Source organism: Corvus hawaiiensis, chromosome 3 (genome assembly GCF_020740725.1).
Source record: "Corvus hawaiiensis isolate bCorHaw1 chromosome 3, bCorHaw1.pri.cur, whole genome shotgun sequence".
NCBI classification, from domain to species: domain Eukaryota; kingdom Metazoa; phylum Chordata; class Aves; order Passeriformes; family Corvidae; genus Corvus; species Corvus hawaiiensis.
In genome coordinates, this window is record NC_063215.1 from 103,244,352 (window position 1) to 103,260,964 (window position 16,613).

The 16,613-nt window shown below is 38.3% G+C and overlaps 1 protein-coding gene across 8 annotated transcripts in view; it reads left to right on the plus strand.

The window, feature by feature from the left end:
• Window positions 1–16,613, plus strand: part of CLIP4 (CAP-Gly domain containing linker protein family member 4) — a 32,643-nt gene that overhangs the window by 3,905 nt on the left and 12,125 nt on the right. For all 8 annotated transcript variants that reach the window (XM_048296586.1, XM_048296594.1, XM_048296588.1 and 5 more), the window contains 8 exons: window positions 366–512; window positions 3,443–3,582; window positions 4,410–4,503; window positions 5,391–5,552; window positions 8,712–8,830; window positions 11,054–11,290; window positions 14,550–14,685; window positions 15,407–15,547. In XM_048296586.1, the coding sequence (XP_048152543.1) occupies window positions 380–512; window positions 3,443–3,582; window positions 4,410–4,503; window positions 5,391–5,552; window positions 8,712–8,830; window positions 11,054–11,290; window positions 14,550–14,685; window positions 15,407–15,547 (1,162 nt within the window). In that variant the 5' untranslated portion in view covers window positions 366–379. The remainder of the gene's footprint in view (window positions 1–365; window positions 513–3,442; window positions 3,583–4,409; window positions 4,504–5,390; window positions 5,553–8,711; window positions 8,831–11,053; window positions 11,291–14,549; window positions 14,686–15,406; window positions 15,548–16,613) is intronic.

Below are 16,613 nucleotides of genomic sequence, written 5' to 3' on the forward strand. Positions count from 1 at the left end.
ACTTGATGCTTCACATTTTCATAAAGCTGTGAAACATGCTAATCCATTTATCCTAATTGTGTGTTTGTTAAATACAGCATTAGTATTTTTTTCACTGCTCAAGTGGGAAACTGGGGAGAAATAGGATGTTTTCTATTAATAAGTGCAAGTTTAGTGGTGGAAGTCAAAACTAGAAGTTGGCTAACCTTGACACCATACTCTACTAGCTTTGTTAATTTATTAGTTTGTAAGAATGTAATGGCAGTAATAGTTCATGTTTGCAAATTTAAGATTTTAGTCTCGTTGCACATTATATCTTACTACGATAGAACCAATCCAAAGTATTTCTAATGAGGTTATTTATTAATTTTTTTTCCCTCCTAAAGTGGCTTTCTAGAAGATGACCATAGAGGATCTCCCAGAACCTTCCTTCGAAGGAGATTCCCTTATTGAAAGAGAACGGTTCTTATTCCCAAACTCTGAAACATCTGTTACTTTTTCTGTTGCTGCAGCACCAATGCCTTCAGACTGTGGTATGTACTTTAAACAGAAAGTGAGTATCTGATCAGCAGGGAATAAATTTGAATAATAAATTTTAAGAAAAGCTATAAACTCTTAGTTATTTCTTTCCAGAAAAAGTTTTCTTATTAAGTGGATTCTCTGTTAAAAAAAATGAAAGATGAAGCCCTGAAGCTTTTTCCATTTTTCCTATTGCATGCACTATAAATTATATCTTTTCCTTTGTACAGTTCTGTGCATGTGTGGTCACATGTTTGTAGTTCTTTCTCATCTCAATGTAGAATTGGATATTGTGCTAAGATGTTAAAATTGGAGTAGGTAAGGGAAGTTAATCACATTTTAAACCTCTAGAGTTACACTTTTTCTTGTGCTTTTAGTGTGTAAACAGTGGACTAGAAGGGGATATTTCTGTTGGAAGTGTATGTTTGTGGTAGTAAGGACTGTAAAGTGAGTGGTAGAAAATTATACCAAGTGTCAGTGATCAGCTTTGAGAATAGTTGTTGTCTTCGATAACTGTCTTCACATGTATAAACTATAATAAAATTTCTAACAGTATATAATATGTTAAAATGTCACTGTAGGTAAGGAGCTTCACTGATAGCTACAATGGTAATGCCTTGGAATGTTGCAGAAGATGATAATAGCATCTATATATATTAAAAATTACTCCCTCCACCTCTGTGTTTCCCATGCATTGGTTAGTGCCATCAGCTATATTCAGGAAAAATAAATATGTGTAATGGTCTGTCTTTGACAGACTCAGCATTCTCAAGACCCATTTTATAAGTTAACTGAGCTTGGGAATGTAAATGTTCCATATGATATATTTCAGTACACGAAGGTGTGTCTTTACATGGTTTTTACATGTCTTTACATGGCCTTTTTCTCATCACTTGTCTCTCCTACTCTACTCTGAGTACTGCCATGATTTATTCCATTCTGCTTTCTTAGATAAAATTTCTATTTGCCTTCTTTAAGCATTGTTTTGTTGTGATATCTTCTATAACCCTACGATGCCACTACTGTCTGTCCTACCTGTTCTCTGCCTACTCATTAAATAAAAAAAATTCCTTTTATAGGAGATTGCTGTCACCTGTGTAACAGTAACTGCTGAATCTGGGTAAAGGAGGTTAAACCATAACAGAGAGAGATTCTCGGCCTTTACATTCAGTGCATTTGTTTTTCCTTAATATAGTTTAGCACTGTAATCAATACTTGGGAAAGATAGAGGGGGAGAAAGTAATATTTTAAAGTATCTAGATGCCACTGCTATCCTTTCATGGGATTCACTGGTTTAACAGATTTTCTGTAGCATTGCTTTGGTTTGCAAAGACTAGAGCTGATCTCCTGTTAAGCACTTAGAGTGGTTGTTATTAATACTTGATACAGTCTCAGATTTTTTCCCTAGCATGCTGATTGTTACAGTCTGCTAGAGTTGATTTCTGATAGATCATTTGGATCAGGTTTGTAGCCAGAAATCTTCCTAGTAGAGTCAGAACTGTGAATATCATAGAAGGTCATTAATCTTGTTTTCTAGTTGGCTGTTTACTTTGTAGCTTTCAGCTGTAGATCAACTTTAGTTTATGTGGAAGGTAAATATTAGTGGATAAATCAGTAGATGTTGATGCATGGGATGTAGGGAAGAAGCACACTTTGTGTAGTGCTGGGATATAAGGGGTTTGGGGCTTTTATATGCTAGGTGCAAATAAAAATTCATATTAAATATCAGTGAAGTTGTCCTCCTTTTCCATTCGTGTTGAATCAAGGTGATGCAGTTTGAGGAACTCTAAACAGCCAGGAAGCGAGCTCTGTACGTGCTTTTATCTGTTAATCCAATCTAGAAATCAGGTACTCTGTTTTTGGGGAAAGGTTGGGATGATTCATCCAGGGCTGGTTTCTACCATGTCACACACCCAGATGGGTGATGCTGTGTCTTGCTTAACCTGTCTGTCCTGTCTGAAAGCCATGAATCTGTGATGGATGTGAGCTGACGCTGTACATTTATCCGAAACCTGTTTAAAAGACAACTCCCTGATAGCTGCAGTGGGGGTAAAAGTTCAGTGTTTGCCATGATTCATTTGCCAATGGCAGTAGACTCTGCTTCCATTCCCTCTCCTCATAGCCATTGCTATCCAGATTCCTTCATATAATTTTCCAGAGCTGGAAGAAATTCCACAGATTAAAAGTAGAGGATGTGTGTAGACATGCACGCGCACACACCTGTGAGTAACCTGACATATACTTTTATAATAAGGTGTTTTATACACTTGAGGTTTGGGTTTCCTGAAAGAACATGAGGCTTAAAATCTTTAAAATTTTTTTTGTTTGTTTTCTTGTCTTGGTTTGGTGCCCTGAATTTTGAAGGTGTTTGTTACCTGCAGCTGCCACCAGCTGGGATTGATGCATTTATGAACTATCTGAAAATAGAGGAGGTGACAGAATGCCTTCTGGATTTGAGCGTGTGTTTATGTTTTAGTATGTTCTGTGTAAAGTGTGGTGGAAGAAGAAGAAGGAAAAGACGTGTTTTGTAGCATATGGAGAAATCATATATGCAGTTGACCCCTGAGAGATCAATAGGCTTGTCTGTGTTTGGGAGCAGCTTGGAACCTCCAGCCTTTGCCTGCCTTGAACAACAGTAAACCCTTATTAGCAGAATCACTGTACATCTCTGTTGCTCCTTACCTAAACTTAGTCACTCTTGCAGCACCATTGTATTGGTTGTTGATTGAAAGCTTTTTCAGAAGTATAAGCAAGACCTTAGTAGCATTAAAGGAAATATAGAGCAGATGTTAGAGAAAATTTTCTGAACTAATTCATCATTCTGATTCTTCCAGTGTGATGAGTAGTGAAGTGACTGTCTGCTGTTCTTTGCCTCTGAGTTTGAAAAACTAGATGCATGTTAAACGTCAAGATTTTACATAAGGACTTTTTTTTTTTTTGACAGAGTTTTCCTTCTTCGATCCCAATGATGCAGCATGCCAAGAAATACTCTTCAACCCCAAAACATCAGTTTCTGAATTGTTTGCTATCTTGAGGCAGTGGGTTCCACAGGTCCAGCAGAACATTGATCTTATTGGGAATGAGGTAAGATACAAATGAAGATCCTTGAATGCTCTCAATGTTAGATACTGTGTTGAGAGTGAATAAAACCAGTTCATTCAGAAGCAGAATTAATCATAAATCCAGATACAGTTTATGCCTTTTACCAAGGCTGATCATGCCTTGTATTCCATATGTTGTCAGCTTTTATTTGGAAAGAGAATGATGATGGATAAAATTCAGTACATTTGCATAGATGGTATAAACAATGTTTCTCTTGAGGCAATTTTGTTGAGACTCTTCACCTTGGTGTTTCAATTTCCTACTTAGCAGTAATCCCAAACTCCAATATATGAAGTTACGGTTGAACCCTGACCTTAAGGGCAGTATTTCCAAGGCACAAAATGAGTTTTTAGTAATTTCATCCTACTTTCTTATTTTTCTTCTGGATTACAGGCTTTTCTGGACACGTGGGGAAGTGTAGTGAATATTAACCTTACCATATTATAACTGGGGACTTCTTTTTGGGGGTGTGTGGGAGTGGGGGCTAATTGTTGAGAGATCAAAGAACAAGGGAAGAGCTTCATAAATCATTTTCCTATGCAGTTAACTGCTTAACTTTGTAGCACGTGAAGTATATGTTAGAAGGAGCAATATAAAGAACCTTTAAAACCTGTAAATATTGAAGGTTAGTTATAATGCTGTTTATTACATTTGTGTATGTTGCTTAGTTCTGCAGTGAGAGTCTTTTCTGGCAGGCTTCTTTGTTACTAGCCCTTGCAATGAATCCAGGAGTCAATATATGTGAAATAACTTACGAAATACTACTGATGTCAGAGCTAAATCGTGCTTGTTTTCCACTTGCCTGTCAGATCATTAAAAGGGGTTGCAATGTGAATGACAGAGATGGACTGACTGATATGACCCTCCTGCATTACACTTGCAAATCAGGGGCTCATGGCATTGGTGAGTAAAAAAAAAAGTCATTATAGATGTAAAAACCTAACTGACTCACATAAACGAATCCCGCTGCCTGTTACAGAATTGTTCCTTGTAGTAGCTTCTTTTCTTATTGTGTGGTTTTCTCTCTTCTAGTGGCCATGAGCAGGGAAGGTGCAGAACTGCAGTTAGGCGGTGTACTTATGGCTGTGGCCGTGGGGAGCAAGCTGAGTTAGTGGTATAGGTATTGCACACAGTAGTACCAGCTAAAACAGATATTTTGGGTTGCAAAGGCAATTTCAGACTGAAGTGGAAGCTGCAAGTTTGCAATAGTCTGTGCTATAGCTTTCTTACAGCAGAATATTTAGGTGACTGGCTGTTCTCTTTGTTTTGTTTCTTTCACCCTGTTCGTGTCAGAAGAGAACAATAAATTTCGTTTGCATTATTATGATCATAAATACTGGAAATGAGAGCATGTTTAACTCTTTGAACACCCTTATTAACTTTTCTGTGTTACTTTTTGTTGACCTGAGCCCACTTCTCCTCTGCGTTTGAGTGAGGTCTGGCATAGGTCATCTTCCCTGGTGTTGGCAGATCTTTTAACATAAACTTCAGCATTGTGATGTGTAATTATTTTTCTTCTGTCAGATACTAAAACTCCTGGGTTTGATGGCTGACACATTACTTATATTAGAGAAGAAAAGGTAGTGTTATTATATGCTAGAGATTTCAGCCCTTTATGATAAAAGGTAAAGATTTCTGTATCCTAATCCTAAAAAGAAAGGCATAGTAATAGTTCTGCTGGGAGTTTGAATGGCTTAATGTACACTTTGTGTTACACATAAACATGTGTGTGTTTTTTGAGGTCAAATAAATAAATCACTAATGCATAATTGACAAAAATTACCCTGCAGGTGATGTTGAAACGGCTGTAAAATTTGCAACACAGCTTATTGCTTTGGGTGCTGACAGCAGCTTACGCAGCCGCTGGACAAATATGAATGCCTTGCATTATGCTGCCTACTTTGATGTTCCAGAGCTGATCAGTGTTATTTTGAAAAATGCAAAGCCAAAAGGTAGGCATTGTTACCTCTGTTTCATGTAGTTGTCCGTATTTTGTAGATCCTAAGCTGGTGTATAGTGGTCTGTAAGTGTGGTGTTTCTTTATCTATTATACACAAATAATTTCTTATTTTATTTAGTCTCATTGGTTCATTTTTCTCTTAACCTATTTTTTAGTGGTTTACTGCACTGTTTCCGTTGCTGGTTTTTAAACTTTAGCTTTCTATGAGACAATAGAAGTTTCAAATAGACTGGAAAGCAAACAGGTTAATCTTAAGTTATTGAGAGCTAAGAGAATGTTTGCAGAAAACCAAAGATAAAACTATTCTAGTAAAGTCATGTGGTTAAGGTTGCTTAAACATTGAGAAGTATGTTTGAAATGCTGGGAGAAGGGTAAAGGAGAAGTGGGAATTTGGCAATGGCATGTGGCAAACCTGTGACTGAGGCAATTTTGACATGCTCGTTTTTCCCATTTCTCAGCTATGTAGGAGGTCCAATAATTTGACTTTAGTGCTTGGCATAAGTAGGTAATATATTTCGGAATGATACTATGAAGGATTAGTAATTGGAACCCTATTTATACTAATGCAAATGGAAATACAGAAGTGGTTCTGAACCAGAACCGTTTGTTTCTAATTTGGTCAGGACAGCAAAACCAGTAAGCAACTTTATTACTAAAATTGTACAAATGTTAATTTGTTCTACGGGATATCCTTCTGATTGTGCCATTTTGCAAAAGGATTTTTTAGCTAGGGACTCTATCTCAACATTCTGAAAAGCTGGTAGGCTTTTGGAATACCCAAGGCTTGCTTACCACAGCTTGACTCTCCATGGAAGTAATTGTTAAGCAGTGCTCTTACTGGTAGGAAGTGCTTAGGAGGTGACAAGTGTGGGTTGGTAACAAAAGACAAAATCAGACTGCATAGTAGTTAAATCCATGTCACATTTCAATAGCCTGGTCTCCATAATTTGCATCAGCAGTTTAGGTCTCCTTTCGAACCTCATTTGCATTTGGTGTTCTCCTCCTGTGCAGTTCCTACAGAAGGGGTGGGACTTTGTGTAGATTTCCAAGGAAACCACTCCGGTTAAACATCTCCATCTCGGCAGCTGGCAATTCTTGGATAAGCAGCTGATGTTTTTTATCTCAGGAAATATGTAAAATTATTTGCCCTGTGACGTGGAAACAATGGATAGTCTGAATTAATAGAATAATTTTAGCTCCATACTTCATGAGGCAGCTTGCAGAGAAGGAAGAACATACGTAGAGGGTGAATATGCTTTGGATGGGTCCATAGTGAACTGGAGAAAAAATGGTTGTTAACATATAAATAACTTTTCAAGACGGTGGTGTGCTGACTCTGAGACACCCATTGTGAAGCACAGGTGTTTCCTTTTGATTTACTGCTAAACTATTTTTCTTTGACACTCTGTAGTTAAATTCTTTATACAGATTTACTCCTCAGTTGTTACAAGAGAGAGCTAGTTTGATCTTGGCTTTTTCGAGGTTTTAAATACAAAAATTGTATATTATTTTCCTCTAGATAGTTTGGGGGTAGTTACTGGGTAACATTTTATCTTTTTTCTGTTTATCTTTTTTCTGTCACCTCTACTATGCCCACTTAGATCAAAGCTGTGAGAGAACTGTTCAAAAAATCCAAGCATGAAGCTTGCAAGTCTGAGGAAGTCACAAAATCTAATTCAAAAAACCAAACCACACATCAGTTGTTTTTCAAAATAGGAGTACATACAACTGTTGCTGGCTCAGTAGCTGATGCTACTGACCAGTATTTCTGGAAGTTGGTTCCTATGTGTGCAGAAAATGTTTGGCTGTATTCCATGGACGTTTCAATGGCTGTATACAGCTCCTCAGCTGCTATATGGTTTTAAACTGGTGATGTCTTCTGACCTTTGGTGTATAAAGGGTACCTCTACATACCTAGCTCTCATTATGACTGAGGCATGTGAATGCAGTCTTTTTTCATGTTTGTGTTCAATCAGTGCAATTGCAAAACTGTTAAATTTTGATTGCAAATTTGTTACCTTCGATCTTTATAAAATTGAGTCAATTTTTATTAGTATGTATGAACTTAATATGTATGTACAGACATATATAACTACTATATATGTTGATGTTTTATTTGCCCCCAAAATGTTCACTTAGTCTAACTATATAAGGATGTTGATGCAGTTGGGATATACTTTGTTTATGGCATTATGAGAAGGGCTAGTGTTTTTTGGGATGGAGACTGATACTGGAAAATACGAGGAGATTCTTCAGCCCTGAGGTGGAAAGTTTTGTGTTCCTCACCAGTATTTCAGATTGGAACATTACTGCTCATACTTGTGGTATTTTGGTTTGTGTATTAAATAAGCTGGCATTTTTAATTAACAGTCCTATACCTAATTGACTCAAAATGACATCTCTCTTGTGTAATTTAAGAGAGGAGCCTCAGACTAAACAGACATTTAAACTCTAATCTTCTAGAACAGTAATAACTTCATAGCAGATTGAAAGATATATTGGGAACAACTGATAGAAATATATATTGTGCTAAATCTCTTCCAGCCAAATGCAGTGCTCCATTTTCCAAACTATCAGTGTGAGACCCTTCAGAGTGCAATTGTTTGAAAACAAAGAAATTAATAACAATCACCAGCTCTTACTTCATTCTTGGCCATTAGTAATTAAATCAATGTAAAGCAGATGTATAATCAGGTTTCCCTTACCCTACTGCCTGCTCACAAAGGAAAACAACTGGTTGAAGATGCATCTCATTTTAATGTTTGACACCTAGAAGCAATAAAATATAAATGTTTCTGAAACATTAAAACATTAATTTACTTGCAAACCTGAAGTTACTCACTTGTTAATCTTGGCACAGTAGATTGGGCATCCTGAGTGGCAGCAATTTTGCAGTTAAGTCATCAGTATTTAAAAATGAGTGAAAGTACATGCTCATCTTCTGGATTGGTTCGTGGTATGAATAAGCAGATGCAAATAAGGTTGATATTCTATGTAGAATTGCTTCTCATATGCATTTGGTATATAAATAATGGTGTTTCTTTATAAATGCTGACATAAACTGTGGAAATGAATGTCCTCCCTAGGAATCTGTAGGGTGAAATGTTCATGTAACAGACTTGCATACCTCACATGTGATGTTTAATTGCAGATGTGGATGCCACCTGTAGTGATTTTGATTTTGGAACAGCTTTGCATATTGCTGCATTTAACCTATGCACAGGAGCTGTCAAGTGTTTACTGGAACATGGAGCAAATCCTGCCTTTAGGGTAAGGAGTTAGGTTGTAGATTCACCAATAGGTGAAAAAGGTACCTGGAAAAACTGAACAGTCTGTCCAGGATTTTGAGTAGCTAAAGGTGTGCTACATGGAGTGATAGTGCCTCAGAAAAAAATATTTACAACTCATAGTGGATGGTTTTATATGCTTTGTCCTACCTGTGTGTTGAAGTTTGTATTTTTGTGTCATGGTCTAGTTCATTAGTTCAAGTAACTTTCAGGAGCTTCTTCTCTTTGTTGTTTGAGCTTTCATTTATTGCTACTCATTGGTGTCTTGCAACAGCTGTCATGGCAGGGAGGGATCTTTTCAGAAATGGAGGAGTGTAATCTTTCCAGAAATGCAGTGTTGTGCTCAGCATTAAGCCTGGTGTTAGCATGAGTAACTGATAATGCATAAACATCACCTGCTCTGCTTAGTAACCTAATAATAGGCATAGGTTATAGTCAGAGTGTTGCTATATATGTCTAGCCACAAATCCTGGGTTTTGATTGAGTTTTGTGTTTGATTCGGATGTTTGTTTTTTTATGTGGGTTTCTGTTTGATTTTTTGTGGCGGGGGAAGGGCTTGGAAAGTTTTCTGAATTTAGCAAAAGCAGTATCTCAGTTCTCTGTTTTCAAATGCAGGGTTGGTGTGTTTTTTGGGTTTGTTTTTTTTTTTTTAAGGAGAAATTATAGCTGTTTCAAGGGTACTCAAAAGTCATTATCTTATATAGCACCACTGGTGTGAAGTCTCCTGGAACATTATTGTCCATACAGTTCTTCATGATATTCAATCTAGATCTCTTAAAAGATTTGGTTTTTGTCTCTTTATTCACTGTGCATGTATGTGTGTCAAGTTCTCTGGCAGCTGTATGTTTGTATATTTAGGAGTCTGTTGTCACAGGGAGGACTGCTTTGTAGTTGCACAAACATTCTGAGCTGGCAAATGTGTCTGTGCCCTTGAGAAATCCTGAGCTTCCACTTTGTCTTCTTGCCACTGCTCGGTACTGCTTTGTGTTGGCACAGAGATTTGCAGGGCACCTGGTGGGCTGAATTGTGGGACTGATGTGACCAAAATAATCTGTAAAGTGATGACTAGAAATTCAAAACAAACTCCCCACTCAACTCTGTTTTTACTTACAGAGTGATTGGAGCTTTTTAAGGAATGGTGGATATTGAATTCTTCAAATCTGCCATAAAGTTCTGACTAGAGACAGTGTGTAGAGTTTGATTATTATATGGGAACAGCACTGTAAATGCGGAGTCAGAATTGTACTTTTCTAGCTTTGGGATGGATTGAGAGGGAGCTCAGGAAACACTGAAATTCTCTGTTTTGAAGGGACCAAAACAAATTCACTCTTACTGTGCATCATTCCTTCTTGGAGCTTCTGGTAATATCCAAGTCCAGGGGCTCAGTTGCGACTAATTTGGAAGAGTGAGATGGTTATTTTCCCACAAACATTGTGAGCATGGGCAGACAGATGAAGCTCCACACCAGTGGCTTTGCTAAAGAGTGTAGGTAGAACTGGAGCAGCCTGACAGTACCTGCTGTCTGGGCAAGTGGCCGGGAGTTGAGGTTAACTCCAGGGGAGCTGGTACTTCAACAGCTTGTCCTGTCACGTAGGACATACAGGGACTCACAGTCACGGCTCTCTGGGAATGGGACATGTTTGGAAAGAGCTCTGTCCTTAATCCATCTCTCCTAGGATAGTCTGTATCTCGATAAACCTGTACAGATTTATTCAGGTACTGATGTGAGCCATCACATTTGTATATTCTATACATGCAGCATACGTTATTTAAACTCCCTCTTACATTTGGAATAAGCCTTGCCAAGGAGTAAGCTTTATGCTGGGGTAAAGATATATTCTTTGGGAGGAGTTGGCTTTTCGGTATTGGCATTACAGACCAGAAGTCTGCCTTGCTTTCCTAAGTCTGTGTTTAGGTACACAGATACACACAGGTGTTTTGTTTCAGGTGTTCTGAGCCCTAATAATGTTCTTAAATTTGAAAGTGTTGGTTACTTGTCAAAGACGAGATGCTGTACATGGTAGCTTATCTATCTAAGGATGTTTTGGCATCCTTATTTGAAAGTGTGGATGTTTTCATAGTTGTTTATGTTCTAGGAAAAATATCTAATAAAGAGGATTAAACACTCCATAAAATGCTGTGGTTTCACCTGATGAGATTTATCTTGTAACAACATCAAATCCTGTGCCATGTTATGTTTCTACAGAATGACAAAGGGCAGATTCCAGCAGATGTGGTTCCTGATCCGGTAGATATGCCACTGGAAATGGCAGATGCAGCAGCCAGTGCAAAGGAAATCAAGCAGATACTGCTGGATGCAGTGCCTCTCTCATGTGACATCTCCAAAGCCATGATTCCAACCTACGACCACGTCACAGGCAGGGCCATGCTTTTATCGCTTGGCCTGAAGCTGGGAGACCGTGTTGTTATTGCAGGACAGAAGGTATGGCCACCAACCTGGTACTGCCCTCATAACTCCTACAGTCCATTTATTTGCCCCTTTGGAGACATACGTCAGTTAGAGGGTCTGAAATGCTTTCTTGAAGGTGTGATCACTGGATGGCAGCAAGGAACTGGTTATAGAAAGTAATAAGCTGAAGAATTGTGTGATAAAGTCATTATTATGAAAAGCAGTTTTGACAGGCATAGGCTGCATTTTGTGTCTGTGAATGATTTTTAACACTCTCCTATAGTACAACAGCATGGCTCAACTTTTATTAATGTTTTTGATGTCACATCAAAGTGATGGTAAAATTCACAAATTACTTTGTGAGTTGCCCAGCTTTGTTAGGAGTGTGCATTCATGAAGTACTCTTGATAGTTTCCAGAAGGCAGGGAAAAAAAAAAAAACCCTTTAGTTCTGCTTAGCCTATAGCAACCCAGTTTCACTGGTGCAATGCAGCTAAAATCTTTGAAGCAGTGCTGTGCCAACAGGGTTGTTACATGGTTCTGTGGAAGTGTAAGAATATAGCTAATAGAGGTCTAGCTCAAATTTGAATAGTCTTTTAGAAGCTACCATGATAGCCACGTTTTTAAAAACGTATTTGAAAACTGTAACCTTGATATTGCATTCAGTATTCAGACTTTTTATTTGCTCTGATAGCAAGGGATCTAAAATGATTTAACAGTGCTAGAACTCTTTTAAAGAAATATTTTTTTTTCCTGGTAAATATTGAAAGCATTTGTGAGCAAAATTTTATGTTTGAACAGCTTTAGCTTTAGTAGTTTTCCTAAGGTAACTTCAGATTTGTAACTGTCACAACTGAAACGTTCTAAAGTGATTTCCAGCGAGAGTGTGAGGCAGCTTCCATTGTGTATTTTAATTTGGTGTATTCCTGAAATTGGGTCAGGAAAAGTGAAGGAATCAGTAACTATGCAGAAGGCATTTTAACTGAAGTATGTACAGAAAGCCACTTACTCTTTAAAGACAGAAGTTTCTTTAAAAGAAATCACAGTGGCAGCAAGGGGAGATAATGTAAGTGCAAGTTCGTGGAGGCTTTAGAGCAAGAAAGTGATGAAATTGGTGCTCTTGTGTATCTTTCCTCTGAGTAAGGCCTGCAGAACCGTTTGTGCTGTAATGGGCTCACTGTGCATGGATAGCCTGCCTGGGTTTGGTTACATTTGTTCTTCTGATTGATTGTGCTGTTGCAGTGTTTTTTGAGATGTTGTTGGAAGCTGTTTTTGTGCTGCCACAGGCCAGCAGGGCTTTGCAGCTAGCGTGTTTTTCTTTAAGGGAGCCAAATCTGTTCTAGAGCAGGTGGGAAGGAGGAATGTGATTGTGCTTTTTGAACTTCCATTTCCACATCAGCTTTCCTCCCTTCCTTCCTTTGTGTGCAAGGAGCTGTTGTGCGGTACTCCCACATCGCTTCCCACCCCTTTTCTCCATTAGCCTGAATGGAGAAGTTGTTCTCAGCCCTGCCTTCCCCTCCCCCTGGATGCTCCTAAATTCCTGCAGGGTGCAGCAAAAGTGAAAACAGGATGATGAAAATGGTGCCCTGTTTTTAAGCTTCTGCTGGATGAGTTCTCGTTGCAGAATATGGAAGCTGGGATGAGGGCACTTGGAACAGCAGCATTTTTTGGAGCTATATTTACGTGTTCCTGTTCTCTTTCCTGCTTCTGCAGTCTCTTAATATGTCAGCTTTAATGAAGCTTGAAAGCCAAACAGTAGATGCCAAAGGGAGAATGGATTCCTCTCTTGGCTCCTCTGTGCCTGTCATTCCAGTTGTCTTACAGGGTAGGAGGCTGTGTAAGCAGGTGTTTGTGTACGTGATTTGGGGCCCCACAGCTCCACCAGCTCCTTCTCTGCTAGATTGAGTATCCATTTGGATCACATCTGATGAAATGGGAGTGCAGGGAAGCCAGCAGCTGGGACAAAACTGCTCCTGCTCTTTCTCATGTGAGAGAGATCCTCTGCTCCTTGCTTGGCCAAGTCCTAGGGCAAAATGAGAGCTGCAGTTTTGCCATCTCCCACCTCTCGTTTAAGGTACTGGCTGATCTCTTCTCTCTGCTCAGTAAGTGCCCTTTGGCTGGTGCCTGGAAAGGAAGTGAAGGAATTGTAGGAATCTGTGGGGCTGCTTGGTTGAACTTCCTCTGGCTGAATTTGAGCCTGTGTTGGTAGCTAAAAGGTCTGAGTCTAGATTAGTGTGACATACCTGCCTATAACAATCAAGTTTAAAGGAGATCTTCAGCATAAGAGAGCAGGCTCTGGGACATGTTTATTTCCTTACAGACATTAGGAAAGAGCAGCTGAAAGGTTTTATAGAAAAAAAAAATTGTTTCTATCTGTTTTCTCTCTGAGGGTTGGATTAAACAGTGGAGTCATAGTGTAAAATGAACTAATAGTATTAAGGTCACATGAGATGAAGAAAACTGAGCAACTGAAAGATCAAAGGTTTTTATTACTAAAACTAATTTAAAAATCAAATATAAAAAGGAATTTAAATCAATGTTAAATGCATCTCGCTTAGTTATTCCTCCCCTGTTTGGTTGAAGTGTGTGATCTTATAATATGTATTTGCAGAGAATGAGGTCCACCAGCAAGACTGGTCTGTCTTGATAATCTTCATATGCTTATCTGTTCAGAGTTCATAGTATATATTGAAGCAACAGCAAATGTTTAAAACATTTGCTGGCTTTTAAAATTTTGTTTAGTCATAAGGAGGGAATAGAAAACTTAAGAATCTTTTCCAAAGAAAAAAAATTATTATGCTCTGAAGTTTACCCTTGAACCTTGGCTATATATATAAAAAAATATATATACTTGTATGTATGTATTTATGCCCTTACAGATTTTTATAATCTAATATTTCTAGGGAAGCTGCAGTTCAGGAAGATACCTAGCCCCTGATTCTGTAATTCTTGCTGTATAAACAGTGAAAGTAAAACCTCTCATTGGTCGTGTGCTTCTGTACCTTGCTGATGTAGAGCTATGTTTACAGCGCTTCTGACTGTCTAATTCTTGTCTGTGGTGAGATCTGTCCATAACCATGGCTGGTGTTTAATGCAAAATACAGAAGGACTAAGACGATTTGGAAAATGTATTGAGTGGTGTTGAAAGGTAGGAATGTGAGTGAGGGAAATGATGTTTGTATTTTTGTGATGAAAAGCTTGGAGATGACTTGCTGTCTCTTTCATAGTCTATACTATTTTCTCATGAACAAAACTTGTTTAACAAACCCATTCTGTGTTGATTTTTCTCATAGGTTGGTACCTTAAGATTTTGTGGCACAACAGAATTTGCCAGTGGCCAGTGGGCTGGTGTAGAGCTGGATGAACCAGAAGGAAAGAACAATGGAAGTGTTGGAAAAGTCCAGTACTTCAAGTGTGCACCAAAACGCGGTACAGCTTTTATTGTCTTTTTTCTTAAATTTTTAAACTCCCCAACTTTTAAAGAGTACTGGAAGATAGGAACCTTCAGGGAGGATAAAAACAGGTAGCACATTCTGTTGCTTGTCTTTGTAGTGCTTTGTTTGATTTATTGGTTCTTTTAGCTGTTCCTACTGTTTTGGCTCCAATAATTTACAAAACCACTGAAAAAACCAAGCAGTGGAAATTTCTGGTTGTTTCCTTGAAACTGTGAGATTTCCTGGTTTTTCACCTATACTGTTGAAACTTCTTGTTTGTATTGTAACAGTAATAGCCATGTTCCTTTATGTGCTTTGTCTTCCTTGGTAAGATACTCATGCTTGTAGTTGTTTTCTAACTTTGAGCTTGAGGTATTTTAATTGATGTGCCACGGACACACAGGACATACAAAGTTCCTGTGTTTTGTAGCCGTGGAGACTGAATGTTACTGATAGGACAAAAAGGAGATTCTAATTGATAGTCTTACTGACTTCTTCCAACTTACTCTGTTCAAGTTGCTTGATAAGAATTTTGGTTTCACTGTTCATTTGAGTTTGTCCTTCCTACCCTGCAAGTGCTTTGTCAGCATAGCAAGCTATGATTGGGGCTGAAAAATAACCCCTAAATTAATTGCTGTGAGAGATAGTAGATGGAAAGTATTGTTGCATTAACATTATCCACAGTTCTTTGTTGGCACATACAATTTTCTCTCCAGGTATCTTTGCACCCCTTTCCAAAATAAGCAAGGCTTCTGAGCACAAAAAAAGCTCTGTACGAAGCTCTTCTGTGCGGTCTTCACCTTTGGTCAAATCCAAGAAAGTAGATGTGACACACATAACTTCCAAAGTGAATTCTGGTGAGTATTTTCTTGCATGTTGACACAGGATGGAGAGATACTAATCTTTAAGAATTAGTAAATCTTGGTATTAAAATACTTGTTTGGAATTAGTTCATAACTTGAGATGAGAAGGTGATAAGGTCTTTATTAACTCCGTGTTCTCATGGTTAGAAGTTCACTGGCCTGTGAAATGGTACTGGAAGGACACTGTGTATAGCTGTGGAGGGATTACAGTGATCTGATGTACTATGGCAGTTTCTACTCTTTACACACTCTATAAAAAAGATCCTCACCACAACATTTATTCTTGCGCCATTAACGTAATTTCTAATTGGCTGTGATACCAGTTAAGTGTTTCAATTTAATGAGGTTCCATTTACTAAGATATTCCTGGAGAATTTGCAAGGAATTAAAGTCTAGAAATAATCTGTATACCTTTATGTCTATAAATTGAAGAGATTTATTTTCTGGCAACACGATCAAGGAACTATTTAACTCATTGTGTTTTATCTGCTAATTAAATTATCTGAGTAAAACCAATGCCAATTTAGAAGAGAGAGGTTTTCCTTGTAATAAGGCCTCAGTCTACTGATGGGAGTTATGGGCTCAGTCTCTGGCTCTGGTTTAGTTTCTTAGTAATTTGCTCAAATTACTTAATCCTTCTGTGTGAATTCCCTCCCTGTGGAGTGAAAGATTCATGTTTTCTGACTGTTCAGGTTCCAAGTTGTTTGGAGAACTGGCTCTTCCCTGCTGTGTGCAGTGCTGGCCATGCAAAATCTGGCCCCCTCCGTGTTTGGCTGCCTATGTAATAATGTGATTAAATATTTCATTAGCATTTCTTTTGCCTTTTGAGCCCTGTTTAGGTGACTCACACTAAGGCAGCACAGCTTTAAGGGATGGAAGATAACACATATTCTCGTTGAGTTTACCCAAGTACCCTAAAACACCAGTAATATGCAGGGTATAGAAACAATGCACCAGACTGATGCCAGGAAAAGATGCATTTTGACAGCTTTTTGGATGACTTATGTAACTCTTTTCTGCATAGATGAGGGGGGAGTAAGTTTTAAGTGTCTGTATTTAC